General features: G+C 49.8%; 1 protein-coding gene across 1 annotated transcript in view; it reads right to left on the reverse strand.

The window, feature by feature from the left end:
* Positions 1 to 18264, reverse strand: part of LOC132571577 (oocyte zinc finger protein XlCOF6-like) — a 34984-nt gene that overhangs the window by 6602 nt on the left and 10118 nt on the right. Inside the window, exons 3-5 of the mRNA XM_060238376.1 lie at positions 16867 to 16986; positions 15224 to 15338; positions 2573 to 2630 (exon numbers count right to left, since the gene is read on the reverse strand). Coding sequence (XP_060094359.1) covers positions 2573 to 2630; positions 15224 to 15338; positions 16867 to 16986 — 293 coding nt within the window. The remainder of the gene's footprint in view (positions 1 to 2572; positions 2631 to 15223; positions 15339 to 16866; positions 16987 to 18264) is intronic.

Here is an 18264-nt window from a genome sequence, read left to right on the forward strand (position 1 = left end):
TAGCTCTCTTATCTGGGAGCACCGGGTTTGATTCCCCACTCCTACACTTCCACCTGCTGGCATGGCCTTGGATCAGCCATAGCTCTCTTATCTTAGAGAACCGGATTTGATTCCCCACTCCTCCACTTGCAGCTGCTGGAATGGCCTTGGGTCACCCATAGCTCACTTATCTGGGAGAACCGGGTTTGATTCCTCACTCCTTCACTTGCAGCTGCTGGAATGGCCTTTGGTCACCCATAGCTCTGGCAGAGCTTGTCCTTGAAAGGGCAGCTGCTGTGAGAGCCCTCTCCAGCCCCACCCACCTCACAGGGTGTCTGTTGTCGGGGAGGAAGGTAAAGGAGATTGTAGGCCGCTCTGAGCCTCTGTCCTTGAAAGGGCAGCTGCTGTGAGAGCCCTCTCCAGCCCCACCCACCTCACAGGGTGTCTGTTGTCAGGGAGGAAGGTAAAGGAGATTGTAGGCCGCTCTGAGCCTCTGTGCTTGAAAGGGCAGCTGCTGTGAAAGCCCTCTCAGCCCCACCCCCCTCACAGGCTGTCTGTTGTCGGGGAGGAAGGTAAAGGAGATTGTAGGCCGCTCTGAGACTCTGTCCTTGAAAGGGCAGCTGCTGTGAGAGCCCTCTCCAGCCCCACCCACCTCACAGGGTGTCTGTTGTCGGGGAGGAAGGTAAAGGAGATTGTAGGCCGCTCTGAGACTCTGCCCTTGAAAGGGCAGCTGCTGTGAGAGCCCTCTCAGCCCCACCCACCTCACAGGGTGTCTGTTGTGAGGGAGGAAGGGAAAGGAGATTGTGAGCCGCTCTGAGACTCTTCGGAGTGGAGGGCAGGATATAATTCCAATATCATCTTCTTCTTCTCCAAGCCAGCCATTTCGTCTCAGGGAACCACTGTTTCCAATCTCCATGTGAGGCCTGGAGATCACTCAGAACTACAATTACTCTCTAGGTGAGCAGATATCAGTTCCCCAGGAGAAAATGGTACACTCTGTCATTACACCCTGCTTAGATCACCCCCCTAGGACAGCCACTGTGGCGTGACAGTCAGCACTTCAGGGCAGGGTCTCAACTCCAAATCATTTATGAACAAGTTAAAGAGCATGGGACCCAGTACTGAGCCCTGCAGCACTCCACTACTTACCATCCTCCACTGCAAATACTGCCCATTTACACTCACTCTCTGCTTCCTATTAATTAGCCAATTTTTGATCCACAAGAGGACCTGTCCTTTTACTCCATGACTCTCGAGCTTACTAAGGAGCCTTTGATGAGGAACTTTTTCAAAAGCTTTCTGGAAGTCAAGGTAAACAATATCTATCGGGTCTCCTTTGTCCACATGTTTGTTCACCCCCTCAATGAAATGTAACAGGTTAGCGAAGACGAAGGCAAAAAATGCATTCAGCTTCTCAGCCATCTCCCTATCCTCCTTCAGTAATCCTTTGACCCCTTGGTCATCCAAGGGCCCCACTGCTTCCCTGGAAGATGAAAAGTGTTTGCCTGCTCCAGAACCACTTATATTGGAAGGGGTGTTGAAAGACCTGAGTCAGATTGAGGTGACAAAAGAGGAGGTCTACAACTGATAGACAAATTAAAAACTAATAAGTCACCGGGTCCGGATGGCATACATCCGAGAGTTCTGAAAGAACTCAAAGTTGAACTTGTGGATCTTCTGACAAAAATCTGTAATCTTTCATTGAAATCTGCCTCCGTTCCTGAGGACTGGAAGGTAGCAAATGTCACCCCCATCTTTAAAAAGGGTTCCAGAGGAGATTTGGGAAACTACAGGCCAGTCAGTCTGACTTCAATACTGGGAAAGTTGGTAGAAAGCATTATCAAGGACAGAATGAGTAGGCACATTGATGAAGGGAATATCTTGCTTCAAGGGAATATCTTGCCTCACTAACCTGTTACAGTTCTTTGAGGGGGTGAACAAAGGGGACCCAATAGATGTTGTTTACCTTGACTTCCAGAAAGCTTTTGATAAAGTTCCTCATCAAAGGCTGCTTAGTAAGCTCGAGAGTCATGGAGTAAAAGGACAGGTCCTCTTGTGGATCAAAAACTGGCTAATTAATAGGAAGCAGAGAGTGAGTAGAAATGGGCAGTCTTCACAGTGGAGGACGGTAAGCAGTGGAGTGCCGCAGGGCTCAGTACTGGGTCCCATGCTCTTTAACTTGTTCATAAATGATTTGGAGTTGAGAATGAGCAGTGATGTGGCCAAGTTTGCAGACGACACTAAATTGTTCAGGGTGGTGAGAACCAGAGAGGATTGTGAGGCACTCCAAAGGGATTTGTTGAGGCTGGGTGAGTGGGCATCAACGTGGCAGATGCGGTTCAATGTGGCCAAGTGCAAAGTAATGCACATTGGGGTGCAAAGTAATGCACATTGGGGCCAAGAATCCCAGCTACAAATACAAGTTGATGGGGTGTGAACTGGCAGAGACTGACCAAGAGAGAGATCTTGGGGTCGTGGTAGATAACTCTCTCCTTCACTCCCATATTGTGTTCGCACTAAGTCTTGGGGCCTCTTCAAACATTTTTTATATTTCTCTGTGGGAAATGGTGGGTAGCCCCCCCACAACATATACCCCATTCCCATGATATGCAAGTAGTTGGATTTAGGAGGAGTATGTATATGTTTCTGCTCTAGAGAAGGGATAACACAGCTTAAAAGGGGATGAAAGAAAGACAATGCATTTGATTGAAAATGGTGGGTGATTTCTGCAGTGGATGGGGGAGAGGAGAGTAGACTTGCTGTTCTTCGTTGCCATGTTGCAAGCTCTCTTGCTGTATTGGCACAGCAGGACACTAGGCATCTATAAAAGTTAATATAAAAAGTAACTCTGAAAAAAGAGAATGTGAAGCAGTGCAACTGTGGGGTGCAAGCCCATCCGCCTGCCTGGATTGAGTCAAAACTCTGCTGCTCCCCCAGCTCCCACTAGAGGGAGACAGTGTGCGATTGCAATAAAATGTCAAGACAGTGTGCGATTGCAATAAAAAAAGGCCAACGCCATGCTGGGAATTATTAGGAAGGGAATTGAAAACAAATCAGTCAGTATCATAATGCCCCTGTATAAATCGATGGTGTGGTCTCATTTGGAGTACTGTGTGCAGTTCTGGTCGCCGCACCTCAAAAAGGATATCATAGCATTGGAAAAAGTGCAGAAAAGGGCAACTAGAATGATTAAAGGTTTGGAAGACTTTCCCTATGAAGAAAGGTTAAAACGCTTGGGGCTCTTTAGCTTGGAGAAACGTCGACTGCGGGGTGACATGATAGAGGTTTACAAGATTATGCATGGGATGGATAAGGTAGAGAAAGAAGTACTTTTCTCTCTTTCTCACAATACAAGAACTCATGGGCATTTAATGAAATTGCTGAGCAGCCGGGTTTGAATGGATAAAAGGAGGTACTTCTTCACCCAAAGGGTGATTAACATGTGGAATTCACTGCCACAGGAGGTGGCGGCAGCTACAAGCATGGCCACCTTCAAGAGGGGGTTAGATAAAAATATGGAGCAGAGGTCCATCAGTGGCTATTAGCCACAGTGTATATATATGTGTGTGTGTGTGTGTGTGTGTGTATATATATATATATATATATATATATATAAATAAAAAAATTGGCCACTTTGTGACACAGAGTGTTGGACTGGATGGGCCATTTGCCTGATCCAACATGGCTTCTCTTATGTTCTTATGTTCCTTGGTACGAAAGGATTCCCGCTCACCAACTGAAGAGGTCCCTTCTGAGGGAGTTTTCCCCTTATCCTCAGCCCGGTGCCCTGTTCCCTCTCGACCCTCATGCTCCCTGGCAGCAATGGGGCTGCCACGTTCAGAGCGGGGCTCATCTAACACGTCCCCAAGAGTCTTCTCCAAGTGCCTAACTGACTGTCTCTGCTTCTCCAGGTCAGTCACCTCAGCCGCAAGGGTACAAACTCGCTCCCTGAGGACCAGGAGCTCCTTGCATCGAGCACACACTCAAGACTTCTGTCCTGTGGGCAGATAGTCATACACGTGACACTCGGTGCAAAACACTGGAAAGCCCCCACCCCCCTGCTGGCATTCTACCTTATGTGACTCAGAGTGTTGGACTGGATGGGCCATTGGCCTGATCCAACATGGCTTCTCTTATGTTCTTATGTGACTCAGAGTGTTGGACTGGATGTGCCATTGGCCTGATCCAAAATGGCTTCTCTTATGTTCCTATGTGACACAGAGTGTTGGACTGGATGGGCCACTGGCCTTCTCCAACATGGCTTCTCTTAGGTTCTTATGTGACTCAGAGTGTTGGACTGGATGGGCCATTGGCCTGATCCAACATGGCTTCTCTTATGTTCTTATGTGACTCAGAGTGTTGGACTGGATGGGCCATTGGCCTGATCCAACAGGGCTTCTCTTATGTTCTTATGTGACACAGAGTGTTGGACTAGATGGGCCATTTGTCTGATCCTACATGGCTTCTCTTATGTTCCTATGTGACACAGAGTGTTGGACTGGATGGGCCATTGGCCTGATCCAACATGGCTTCTCTTATGTTCCTATGTGACACAGAGTGTTGGACTGGATGGGCCATTGGCCTGATCCAACAGGGCTTCTCTTATGTTCTTATGTGACACAGAGTGTTGGACTGGAGGGGCCACTGGCCTGATCCAACATGGCTTCTCTTATGTTCTTATGTGACACAGAGTGTTGGACTGGATGGGCCATTGGCCTGATCCAACAGGGCTTCTTTTATGTTCTTATGTGACACAGAGTGTTGGGCTGGATGGGCCACTGGCCTGATCCAACATGGCTTCTCTTATGTTCTTATGTGACACAGAGTGTTGGACTGGATGGGTCACTGGCCTGATCCAACAGGGCTTCTTTTATGTTCTTATGTGACACAGAGTGTTGGGCTGGATGGGCCACTGGCCTGATCCAACATGGCTTCTCTTATGTTCTTACGTGACACAGAGTGTTGGACTGGATGGGTCACTGGCCTGATCCAACAGGGCTTCTTTTATGTTCTTACGTGACACAGAGTGTTGGACTGGATGGGCCATTGGCCTGATCCAACAGGGCTTCTCTTATGTTCTTATGTGACACAGAGTGTTGGACTGGAGGGGCCATTGGCCTGATCCAACATGGCTTCTCTTATGTTCCTATGTGACACAGAGTGTTGGACTGGATGGGCCATTGGCCTGATCCAACAGGGCTTCTCTTATGTTCTTATGTGACACAGAGTGTTGGACTGGAGGGGCCACTGGCCTGATCCAACAGGGCTTCTCTTATGTTCTTACGTGACACAGAGTGTTGGACTGGATGGGCCATTGGCCTGATCCAACAGGGCTTCTCTTATGTTCTTATGTGACTCAGAGTGTTGGACTGGATGGGCCACTGGCCTGATCCAACATGGCTTCTCTTATGTGACACAGAGTGTTGGACTGGATGGGCCACTGGCTTGATCCGACATGGCTTCTCTTATGTTCTTATGTTCAAAGCTTTGCCTGGTTGCTTCATAACTTAGTAATTATTCTGCCCCAGTGGAGAGGCCTGCGTCTAGTTCTCAAGATTGTACTATCTTGTCTCCAGAGACTGCCTCACAACCTACCATGCTCAACCGGGAGGGCTGGGTGAGATGCGTTCACCCTGTTTCATGTGAGCTTCTGCTGTGTCTATCCATAAAGTCACCTTTGCTGAAATCAGTAAGGCCTGTTTGTTGAGGGCTATCCAGGAGCTGCAACCAGGCTTTGACAGGATCATGTCCAGATCAAAGGCAGAGCTGATGTTTGTAATCACATGGGAGGGGGGGGCAGGACAAACTCTTTTTCAGGCGGCCAAACGTGCTTAACCTAAGAGCCACATAAAATAAATCTCTGAAGGAAGTTTAGAACACCAACGGGCCAAAGGTTAAAAACATCAATAGTTATAGAGAAAAGTGCATGCGTTTATTACAGAAACATATAAAAATCTTAAAGGTTAAGGCCCTGTGGAAGCACCAGTCATTTTCGACTCTGGGGTGATGTTGCTTTCACAACGTTTTCACGGCAGACTTTTGACGGGGTGGTTTGCCATTGCCTTCCTCAGTCCTCTACACTTTTCCCCCAGCAAGCTGGGTCCTCATTTGGCCGACCTCGGAAGGATGGAAGGCTGAGTCAACCTGGAGCCGGCTACCTGAACCAGCTTCCGCCGGGATTAAACTCAGGTCGTGAGCAGAGGGCTCCGACTGCAGTACTGCAGCTTTACCACTCTGCGCCACGGGGCTGTTATAAAAATCTTGCAGGAGCCCAAATGAAGCCTCGTAACATTATCCAAGTGACAAATGTACATGAAAGAAAAATGCATGACCTGACGCATTTCGGCCTGCAGAGGCCTTCTTCAGAGGTCAAATGTAACCACGTCCCAGTTACACCTGTAAATCAATGGACATTTAATAAAGGCCCCCAAATGGATTGTTCTTCTTGCAGGAGCATAGAATATGGACAGGGGCGAAGGCTTCCTGGACTTTTATATCCGGACTCTCTGTTTTGTTACTAGAGACTATACGTCGGGTACTCGCCGTACATAGCTCTTTATGCTGTCATCACTCTGCTCGTTATGCGTGGTTTATCTAGTTAATGAACATTTAGTAATTCTGCCGCTGTAAACTTGTGGTTGTGTTCCATACAGTTTTAACCTAATAGAAATCAGGCAGACAATCTTTTGGGCCAGGGACTATCGGTCGGCGATCGGCTGATCTTAAAGCCCTTTGAGGGACGCATGTTTCTTTCATGTACATTCAGAGTATTTTTTTGGACCAGGAACTCCTTTGCCTATTAGGAAGACTGGCTACATCAGGGGTGTGTGGCCTAACAGGCAAAGGAGCTCCTGCTAAAATTCCCCCCCTGTAGCCAATCCTCCAAGAGCGTACAGGGCTCTTAGTACAGGGCCTACCGTAAGCTCGAGGAGTGGCTACATCAGGGGTGTGTGGCCTAATAGGCAAAGGAGCTCCTGCTAAAATTCCACCCCTGTAGCCAATCCTCCAAGAGCGTACAGGGCTCTTAGTACAGGGCCTACCGTAAGCTCCAGGAGGACTGGCTACATCAGGGGTGTGTGGCCTAACAGGCAAAGGAGCTCCTGCTAAAATTCCACCCCTGTAGCCAATCCTCCAAGAGCTTACAGAGCTCTTAGTACAGGGCCTACCGTAAGCTCCAGGAGGACTGGCTACATCAGGGGTGTGTGGACTAATATGCAAAGGAGTCCATGCTACAAAAAGAGCCCTGTGTACATTTGCCACTTAGATTATGTTAGGAGGCTTCAGTTGGGTCCTTACAAAGTTTTTTATATGTTTCTGTAACAAACACCTGTACTGTTTTCTATAACTATTGATGTTTTTGACCTTTGACCCCGAAATATTCTAAACTTCCTTTGAAGGTTTAGCCTAGTCGGTTTAGTTTCTCTTTTCCTCTTTTTGTGCCACACAGAATAAATGTGAGATGTCAGAGAGCCACAAACCATGAATTTCAGATACTTTTTTTAGCTTAGTTTATTTGCAGTTTATATCCCGCCCTTCCACCAGGGGGCTCATCTCCTACCTGATACTTGAGGGGAGGGAGGGAGGGAAGGGGAGGAAGGAAGGAAGGAAGGAATGGAAAGAAAAAATTTTAAACTCTAAATGCATTCTCCAACCCGTCATCTGGCTGGGCTCATGAAGTGATTAAAGGAGACAAATGCATTCTCCAAGCTGGCTAACGGGGCAGCGGGGGGCTTCAGGAGTGATACAATATGTGCAAAAGAGCCACGCGTGGCTTCTGAGCGGCAGTTTGGCCACCCCTGTTTTAGGCTGACCTTGCACTGAGCAGGGGGTTGGACTAGATGGTCTCTGTGGCCCCTCCCAACTCTGTGAAGCTAGATGGCCGTTCGACACAAAGGCTGATTCTGTGAACTCAGGCAGATCACGAGAGGGTGGAAGTTCTCTTCCTCACACGCCCAGGGAACCGCAATCACCACTTTGGGGCTGGGAAAGAGCTTCCTCCAAGCCAGTTTAGCCGGGGTTCCTGAAGGTCCCCCCTCACCGCAATCTTCTGGGCGTGAAGCCAGGGTAGTTTTGAAGTTCCTGTATTTTGTAGGAGATTGGCTTAGATAACCCTGGAGGTCAGTTCCATTTCTATGATTCTATGAATATGTGAAGTTTCTTTATACTGAATCGATTCCCTTGAAGTCAAGTCTTATCTACTCAGTCTGGCGTCGGCTCTCCAGGGTCTCAGCCAGAGTCTTTCATTTCATCTCCTACCTGATCGTTTTCTTTGGAGCTGGAGGGATTGAACCTGGAACCTTCTGCCTCCAAGGAGCTGAACCCCAGCCCCCAAGTGGTGGGAAAGGCCTCAAAACGATGCATTGCTATTCAATATTTGGATTTATTCTTCATCACAATGGCAGTACGTTGCATCTTTGCCACCCATGAAAGATCCTTACCCAGAAAGGCCACGTTCCCATAGTTCTCCAGCATGACTTCCCAGTAGAGAGCTCTTTGTCCCGGATCCAGCAGGGCCCACTCTGCCTCCGAGAAAGAGATGGACACCTCCTCAAAGGAAAAGGGACCCTGGAAGAAAAGGAAGATTCCCTCCTCTTCAGAGATCACACCAAGCAGAGAATGCACATCGGAAGGGAGTAGGCTGGGATGGTACAGAAAGTAAGGTTTGGGATGGGTAAACGCAACAGCGTTCAAAGGATCTCTCTCACGGACCCCTTGTAGAAACGGAATGAGCAAAAGCTCCCCTGAGAAAGGAGGAGGGACCCAGGCTGTGCCCCCCCACCATCTTTCCTACCTGGATTGGAGGTGCAGCACCCATTTCCACACCTTGGAAAAGAAAACGGCTCAACAGCATCTCTTCACTGCCTGTTCCTGAGACAAGGGAGGGAGGAACAGTGTTTTCACACATGTCCTTCCTGGGTTTGTGAAACTTTGCGCAGTGTGCATACAATTCATTTTTAAACACTTTCCCCTGTATTTTGGGAGAAGCAGATAATGATGATAGCTTCTTCCCGCCTCCTTCCCCTCCCTCCCCACCCCGAATCGCCACTGTCTTCTCCCCACTGCTGCCTCTTTTCCCTGCCTCCCTCCCCACCCCGAATCGCCACTGTCTTTCCCTATTGCCACTTCTCCCTGCCTCCTTCCCTTCCCTCTGTGCCTCGAATCGCCACTGTCTTTCCCCCACTGCCGCCTTTTCTTCCTGCTTCCTTCCTCTCCCTCTGTGCCCCGAATCGCCACTGTCTTTCCCCCATTGATGCCTCTTCTTCCTGCCTCCTTCCCCTCGGTGCCCCGAATCACCACTGTCTTCCCCTTAATGCCGTCTCTTCTTCTGGCCTCCTTCCTCTCCCTCCCCACTCCGAATCACCACTGTCCTCCCCCCATTGCAGCATCTTCTTTCTGCCTCCTTCCTCTCCCTCCCCGTCCCGAATACCACAGTCTTCCCCCTATTGCCACCTCTTCTTCCTGCCTCCATCCTCTCCCTCCCTTCCCCGAATCGCCACTGTTTTCCCCAAATGCTGTCTATTCTTCCTGCCTCCTTTTTATCCCTCCCTGCCCCGAATTGCCACTGTCTTCCCCCCAATGCCGTCTCTGCTTCCTGCCTCCTTCCGCTCCCTCCCTGCCCCGAATCGCTGCTGTCTTCCCCCCAATGCCGTCTCTTCTTCTGGCCTCCTTCCTCTCCCTCCCTGCCCCGAATCGCCGCTGTCTTACCCCCATTGGCGCCTCTTCTTGTTGCATCCTTCCCCTCCCTCCCGGCCCCGAATCGCCACTGTCTTCCCCCCCATTGTCGCCTCTTCATCCTGCCTCCTTCCCCTCCCTCCATGCCCCGAATTGCCACTGTCTTTCCCCCATTGCCGTCTCTTCATCCTGCCTCCCTCCCCTCCCTTCCCGCCACGAATCGCCACTGTCTTCCCCCCACTGCCATCTCTTCTTCCTGCCTCCTTCATCTCCCTCCCTCCCCCGAATCGCCACTGTCTTCCCCCCATTGCTGCCTCTTCTTCCTGCCTCCTTCCCCTCCCTCCCTGCCCCAAATCGCCACTGTCTTCCCATTGCCGCTTCTTCTTCCTGCCTCCTTCATCTCCCTCCCCGCTCCGAATAGCCAGTCTTCCCCCCATTGCCGCCTCTTCTTCCTGCCTCCTTCCCCTCCCTCCTTGCCCCGAATCGCCACTGTCTTCCCATTGCCGCCTCTTCTTCCTGCCTCCTTCCCCTCCCTCCCCGCCCCAAATTGCCTCCTTCTTCCTGCCTCCTTCCCTGCCCCTGTCTTCCCCCCATTGCCACCTCTTCTTCCTGCCTCCTTCCCCTCCCTCCCGCCCTGAATCGCCACTGTCTTCCCCCCATTACCGCCTCTTCTTCCTGCCTCCTTTCCATCCCTCCGTGCCCCGAATCGCCATTGTCCTCCCCCCATTGCTGCCGCTTCTTCCTGCCTCCTTCCCCTCCCTCCGTGCCCCGAATTGCCACTGTCCTCCTCCCATTGCTGCCTCTTCTTCCTGCCTCTTCATTGCTGCCTCTTCATCTCCCTCCCCGCGCCGAATAGCATCTTTCCCCTCCATCTCCGCCCCTAATTGCTGCTTCTTACACCTCCTCATTTCTGCAGCTGGAAAGACGAACAGATAGGGCTGTAAAGGGAGGGGGAGCGGCAAGGGTGCCCGGGGCATGGCAGACCCTAGGGCCACCCCTGTCTCTGAGAGCTATGACTGAACCAAGGCCATCTCAGCAGGTGCAAGTGGAGGAGTGGGGAATCAAACCCGGTTCTCCCAGATAAGAGAGCTCTGGCTGACCCAAGGCCATCACAGCAGATGCAAGGGGAGAAGTGGGGAATCAACCCCGGTTCCCCCAGATAGGAAAGCTGTGGCTGACCCAAGGCCATTCCAGCAGCTGCAAGGGGAGGAGTGGGGAATCAACCCCGGTTCTCCCAGATAAGAGAGCTCTGGCTGACCCAAGGCCATTCCAGCAGCTGCAAGTGGAGGAGTGGGGAATCAAACCTGGTGCTCCCAGATAAGGGAACTATGGCTGGCCCGAGGCCATTCCAGCAGCTGCAAGTGGAGGAGTGGGGAATCAGACCTGGTTCTCCCAGATAAGAGAGCTATGGCTGACCCAAGGCCATTCCAGCAGCTGCAAGTGGAGGAGTGAGGAATCAAACCTGGTGCTCCCAGATAAGAGAGCTCTGGCTGACCCAATGCCATTCCAGCAGCTGCAAGTGGAGGAGTGGGGAATCAGACCCGGTTCTCCCAGATAAGAGAGCTATGGCTGACCCAAGGCCATTCCAGCAGGTGCAAGTGGAGAAGGGGGGAATCAAACCCGGTTCTCCCAGATAAGAGAGCTGTGGCTGACCCAAGGCCATTCCAGCAGGTGCAAGTGGAGGAGTGGGGAATCAAACCCGGTTCTCCCAGATAAGAGAGCTATGGCTGACCCAAGGCCATTCCAGCAGCTGCAAGTGGAGGAGTGGGGAATCAAACCCGGTTCTCCCAGATAAGAGAGCTGTGGCTGACCCAAGGCCATTCCAGCAGCTGCAAGTGGAGGAGTGGGGAATCAAACCCGGTTCTCCCAGATAAGAGAGCTCTGGCTTACCCAAGGCCATTCCAGCAGCTACAAGTGGAGGAGTGGGGAATCAAACCCGGTTCTCCCAGATAAGAGAGCTATGACTGACCCAAGGCCATCACAGCAGGTGCAAGGGGAGAAGTGGGGAATCAACCCCGGTTCCCCCAGATAGGAAAGCTCTGGCTGACCCAAGGCCATTCCAGCAGCTGCAAGGGGAGGAGTGGGGAATCAAACCCGGTTCTCCCAGATAAGAGAGCTGTGGCTGACCCAAGGCCATTCCAGCAGGTGCAAGTGGAGGAGTGGGGAATCAAACCCAGTTCTCCCAGATAAGAGAGCTGTGGCTGACCCAAGGCCATTCCAGCAGGTGCAAGTGGAGAAGGGGGGAATCAAACCCGGTTCTCCCAGATAAGAGAGCTGTGGCTGACCCAAGGCCATTCCAGCAGGTGCAAGTGGAGGAGTGGGGAATCAAACCCGGTTCTCCCAGATAAGAGAGCTATGGCTGACCCAAGGCCATTCCAGCAGGAGCAAGTGGAGGAGGGGGGAATCAAACCCGGTTCTCCCAGATAAAAGAGCTGTGGCTGACCCAAGGCCATTCCAGCAGGTGCAAGTGGAGGAGTGGGGAATCAAACCAGGTTCTCCCAGATAAGAGAGCTATGGCTGACCCAAGGCCATTCCAGCAGGTGCAAGTGGAGGAGTGGGGAATTAAACCTGGTTCTCCCAGATAAGAGAGCTCTGGCTGATCCAAGGCCATTCCAGCAGGTGCAAGTGGAGGAGGGGGGAATCAAACCCGGTTCTCCCAGATAAGAGAGCTATGGCTGACCCAAGGCCATTCCAGCAGGTGCAAGTGGAGGAGTGGGGAATCAAACCCGGTTCTCCCAGATAAGAGAGCTATGGCTGACCCAAGGCCCCTCCAGCAGCTGCACGTGGAGGAGTGGGGAATCAATCCCGGTTCTCCCAGATAAGAGAGCTGTGGCTGACCCAAGGCCATTCCAGCAGGTGCAAGTGGAGGAGTGGGGAATCAAACCCAGTTCTCCCAGATAAGAGAGCTGTGGCTGACCCAAGGCCAATCCAGCAGCTGCAAATGGAGGAGTGGGGAATCAAACCTGGTTCTACCTGATAAGAGAGCTATGGCTGACCCAAGGCCATTCCAGCAGGTGCAAGTGGAGGAGTGGGGAATTAAACCTGGTTCTCCCAGATAAGAGAGCTCTGGCTGATCCAAGGCCATTCCAGCAGGTGCAAGTGGAGGAGTGGGGAATCAAACCCGGTTCTCCCAGATAAGAGTCCACACACTTAACCATGACACCAAACCGGCTCTAAGAAAAGCAGCAGGTACCCATGACCCTCAGGGATTATAAGTTTCTGATAAGACTTCTCTTTGCTTTCCAGGGAGGGAAAAGGGACGATGGAAATTATGTCGCCTGAAACGTTGCCGTCGCTTTGGACCAGATGTGATTTGAGCACATCTGGAGACTCATGGGTAATATGGGTAAGTTTTTCAGAGCTTCTCTTGGGAGTGCTGACTTCATAACCAGGTTTTCAGCCAGACTCAACACCAACATGACACATCTGTCCCAAGTCCTTCATGATGCTCCGCGGGATGCCCATCCACAGCCCGCCACCCCTGCTCCAGCACCCTGCAGCCCACAGAAGCTGAACAGATCCCCCTTTAAGCACAGGCACAGAAGCTGGATTTTCCCAATATTCTTGGTCTCTAGGAACTGGTTTTCAGAGCTCTGCTGCCACCGGTGAAGGTTTCCTTTATTCACCAGTCTGAACGGTTCTGCCCAGGTTTGTCTATTCCCCCCCACCCCCGACCCTAGCAACTTCATTTTCTTTTATGGAAAGAAGATAACATGCCTTTAAAAAAAATAATTGCCCTCCAGGAATTTGTGTAATCTCCTTTTAAAGACATGACAATTAGTGGACATTAAGTGTTGTGAATTATTGTGCTGTATGTAGAAATATAGATATTTTTTCCTGACCCAAACTCTCTAAAAACGCTTGGGGCTCTTTAGCTAGGTTAAAATGCTTGGGGCTCTTTAGCTTGGAGAAACGTCGACTGCGGGGTGACATGGTAGAGGTTTACAAGATTTTGCATGGGATGGCGAAAGTAGAGAAAGAAGTCCTTTTCTCCCTTTCTCACAATACAAGAACTCGTGGGCATTCAATGAAATTGCTGAGCAGTCAGGTTAAAATGGATAAAAGGAAGTACTTCTTCACCCAAAGGGTAATTAAGTGCTACAAAGTGCTGGTTATTACCTTTAAAGCCCTATATGGCCGAGGACCTGCCTACCTTAGGGACTGCCTCTCCCCGTACGAACCTCAGAGAGCACTGAGGTCAGCAGGGAAGAACCTGCTGACTATCCCCGGGCCAAAGGAGGTAAGACTCCAAAGTACCCGTACTCGGGCCTTGTCAGTTTTGGCCCCACAGCTGTGGAATCAACTCCCAGAGGAAATGCGGGCCCTGCGGGACATTGAACAATTCCGCAGGGCCTGCAAAACCATTCTGTTCCAAATGGCCTTCACCAGCTGATACTACTAAATTGCCAACTAAACTTGCCGATGGAATAGCACTAAATGTATTAATGTTTTTAGAATTTTATGGATTTTAATTAACTGTTTTCAATGTTATTTATTATACAATGTATGTATCGAATTTTATGCTGTTAGCCGCCCTGAGCCGCTTGGTCGGGGAGGGCGGGATACAAATAAAATGTGACTGACTGACTGACTGAATTAACATGTGGAATTCACTGCCACAGGAGGTGGTGGCGGCTACAAGCATAGCCAGCTTCAAGAGCAGATTGGATAAAAATGTGGAGCAGAGGTCCATCAGTGGCTATTAGCCACAGTGTGTGTGTGTGTGTATATATATATATATATATATATATATATATATATATATATATATATATATATATATATATATATATATGTGTGTGTGTGTGTGTGTGTGTGTGTGTGTGTATTGGCCACTGTGTGACTCAGAGTGTTGGATTGGATGGCCATTGGCCTGATCCAACATGGCTTCTCTTATGTTCTTCTGTGACTCAGAGTGTTGGACTGGATGGGTCATTGGCCTGATCCAACATGGCTTCTCTTATGCTCTTATGTGACACAGAGTGTTGGAATGGATGGGCCATTGGCCTGATCCAACATGGCTTCTCTTATGTTCTTCTGTGACTCAGAGTGTTGGATTGGAGGGGTCATTGGCCTGATCCAACATGGCTTCTCTTATGCTCTTATGTGACACAGAGTGTTGGACTGGAGGGGTCATTGGCCTGATCCAACATGGCTTCTCTTATATTCTTATGTGACACAGAGTGTTGGACTGGATTGGCCACTGGCCTGATCCAACAGGGCTTCTCTTATATTCTTATGTGACACAGAGTGCTGGACTGGATTGGCCACTGGCCTGATCCCACAGGGCTTCTCTTATATTCTTATGTGACACAGAGTGCTGGACTGGATGGGCCATTGCCTGATCCAACATGGCTTCTCTTATGTTCTTATGTGAAACAGAGTGTAGGACTGGAGGGGCCACTGGCCTGATCCAACATGGCTTCTGTTATGTTCTTATGTGACACAGAGTGTTGGACTGGATGGGTCATTGGCCTGATCCAACATGGCTTCTCTTATGTTATGTTATTATGTTCTACCCATCACATTCACACGGTACCGCGAATTGCATCCAGACGCTATGAGTCCTTACCAAAGGAGAGGACATCTTGGGCACTATCTTCGGCCTGCATTCTCTGCCCCTGCTCCAAGAAAGCTCCTTCCGACTCAGGGACTGTAGCTACCATCTTCACAGATGGTTCCCATATCTGAAACAATAGTAAGGGAGAGAGGCAAGAGACAGAATGGATCCTGCCCCACTCCCAGGCTCTGCACCCTTCCCTCAACAGACCTGGTGAATTAGCCAGTGGGATGAGAAATTCCCTAGCAGAAGAGGCTGCTGAAATGCAAAGTAATGCACATTGGGGCCAAAAATCCCAGCTACAAATACAAGTTGATGGGTTATGAACTGGCAGAGACTGACCAAGAAAGAGATCTTGGGGTCGTGGTAGATAGCTCACTGAAAATGTCAAGACAGTGTGCGATTGCAATAAAAAAGGCCAATGCCATGCTGGGAATTATTAGGAAGGGAACTGAAAACAAATCAGCCAGTATCATAATGCCCCTGTATAAATCGATGATGCGGTCTCATTTGGAATACTGTGTGCAATTCTGGTCACCGCACCTCAAAAAGGATATCATAGCATTGGAAAAAGTGCAGAAAAGGGCAACTATAATGATTGAAGGTTTGGAACACTTTCCCTATGAAGAAAGGTTAAAACATTTGGGGCTCTTTAGCTTGGAGAAATGTTGACTGCGGGGTGACATGATAGAGGTTTACAATATTATGCATGGGATGGAGAAAGTAGGGAAAGAAGTACTTTTCTCCCTTTCTCACAGTACAAGAAATTGTGGGCACTCAATTAAATTGCTGAGCAGTCGGGTTAGATCGGATAAAAGGAAATCCTTCTTCACCCAAAGGGTGATTAACATGTGGAATTCACTGCTACAGGAGGTGGCGGCAGCTACAAGCATAGCCAGCTTCAAGAGGGGATTGGATAAAAACATGGAGCAGAGGTCCATCAGTGGCTATTAGCCACAGCATATTATTGGAACTGTCTGGGGCAGTGATACTCTGTCTTCTTGGTCCTTGGCAGGGGGGGCAGAGTGGAAGGGCTTCTAGTCCCACTTGTGAACCTCCTGATGTCACTTGGGGTTTTTTTTTGGCCATTGTGTGACGCAGAGTGTTGGACAGAATGGGCCATTGGCCTGATCCAACATGGCTTCTCTTATGTTCTTAAGGAGGCTGATAAATCTCCCACTTGGATGATTAACACTTTGGCAATTATATGGCAAGTTAACTTTCGGATAAAGCCAGATATCATCGCTTGAATTAGACACACCTGGAGGGAATCCCCTCACCTGTTCTGCCTGCCTCTTCTCCTCTGCCTGACTCAGGAGGAAACCTTCGGCCAGGGCCACCGCCTGGGAACTGGTCTCCGGCCCACATCCTCTGACCCAGCCATGCATTTCTTGGGGCAGGGGAGTCAGGAACTGCTCCAGGATCACCAGGTCCAGGATCTGCTTCTTGGTGTGCCTCTCCGGCTTCAGCCACTGGCTGCAAAGTCCATGGAGCCGGCTGCAAACCTCTCGGGGCCCATCATGGTAGCGGAACTGCTGAAAACGTTGGTAAGATACTTCTGATATCATGGTGTCCTTAGCCAGGGCCTCTTGCACAGGCCTTTCCCAGAATTCAGTACCACTTCCAGGTTGGATGGGGTGGGGGCTCTTTCTTGCTTTCTTGCCCATTCCTGGTCCTTCCGGGTCCTGCTCTTCCATCTCCTTCCCCTTCTCTTGGGCCACCTCTGTCTTTGAATTCTTGCCTTTATTCCCTTGGCTCTGGAGGGAGGCTTCTCCCTGAGGGAATGGAGAGAGACAGACAGGAGTGTGTCATAATTAAGATACGTATATATACACGCACACAAAACATGCAGACGCATATAAATACAACCCCCACTCCCCAAAAGAAGCAGGGAATATACCAGAAGTCCATCATCTAGAGGATTATGAGTTTTCTCAGGGCTCCGTATTCCAGTTCACCCTGAAAGAAGGACCATTTTCCAGAGTCTATAGCAGGGGTGTTTTGAAGGCCAGATCTGACATAAATGAAACCTTGTTGGGTCGGGCCAGGCCATGTGTGTACCTTAAAGATTAGGTAGCAGAGGTATAAACTTTATAAAGAACACAAACACAATTATCTGGGTTTATCCCAGATTCCTGGGCTTTTAGCTCCCTATTTCCTCTTTTTAACTGATCCTCACCAAAGAAGAGCATTCATGCTGGCTAGATTTAATGCATTACCGTCGGCCATCCTTTTCGGAAGATGCCACAGAATCCCCCGCAATCTTAGACGATGCCCTTGTAGCCAAGGAGTCATCGAAACGGTCCCTCATGTTCTTTTGGACTGCCCTTTTTATAGCAGTCCACGTGCAAGACATCTAGATGCACTGTTTTCTGACAATCAAGGCCTTTCTGACAATGCCAAGGTTCGTTTTCTACTCCACGGGAAACACAACTTTGTCACTACCCACGTTGCTTGCTTTTTACAGGTTGCGATCCAAATCAGAGAGGCTTTTACTCATGCCTAGCCTACTGCTATTTTATGTCATTTAACTTTTGCTGGTTTTTTAAGGTTTTATTATATTCTATAGTGTCACTGTTGGTTTTAAAGTATACTGTATTCTTGTATTAATGCCAATAAAGGTCTATGGTATGTATGTATTTTTTTTAAAAAAAACTTAAAGCATACTTAAAATATTAGGACTCGTTGGTCTTAAAGGTGCTTTCTTTATATTTCTCCCGTGGGATCCAGGGAACTGGGCAGAGGAAGCTTTGGCTTTTTCCTTCCTTCCCCAGGGGACCAGGAGGGGGAGGAGTCTCAGCCAATAGAAGGAAGAGAGGCTTGGCTCAGTAGCTCTGCTGTGCAACCGAGAGAGCCTGGCAAAGCAAGCTCCCCCCCCCCTTCCTCCCCAAGGGAGGAAACTCAGCCAATGGAGAAAACAGAGGTTTTGTTCTGCAGCTCCTGTGCAGTTAAGCAAGCATCGCAAAGCAAGCTGTGATGCAGAAGGAAGCAAGAGAGAGGGAGAAGGAAGCCGATGACAGCCAGTTGCTCGGGGGCCTGATCGGAGCCCTCCA

The sequence above is a fragment of the Heteronotia binoei genome, chromosome 5, assembly GCF_032191835.1.
Source record: "Heteronotia binoei isolate CCM8104 ecotype False Entrance Well chromosome 5, APGP_CSIRO_Hbin_v1, whole genome shotgun sequence".
In the NCBI taxonomy this organism is placed as follows: domain Eukaryota; kingdom Metazoa; phylum Chordata; class Lepidosauria; order Squamata; family Gekkonidae; genus Heteronotia; species Heteronotia binoei.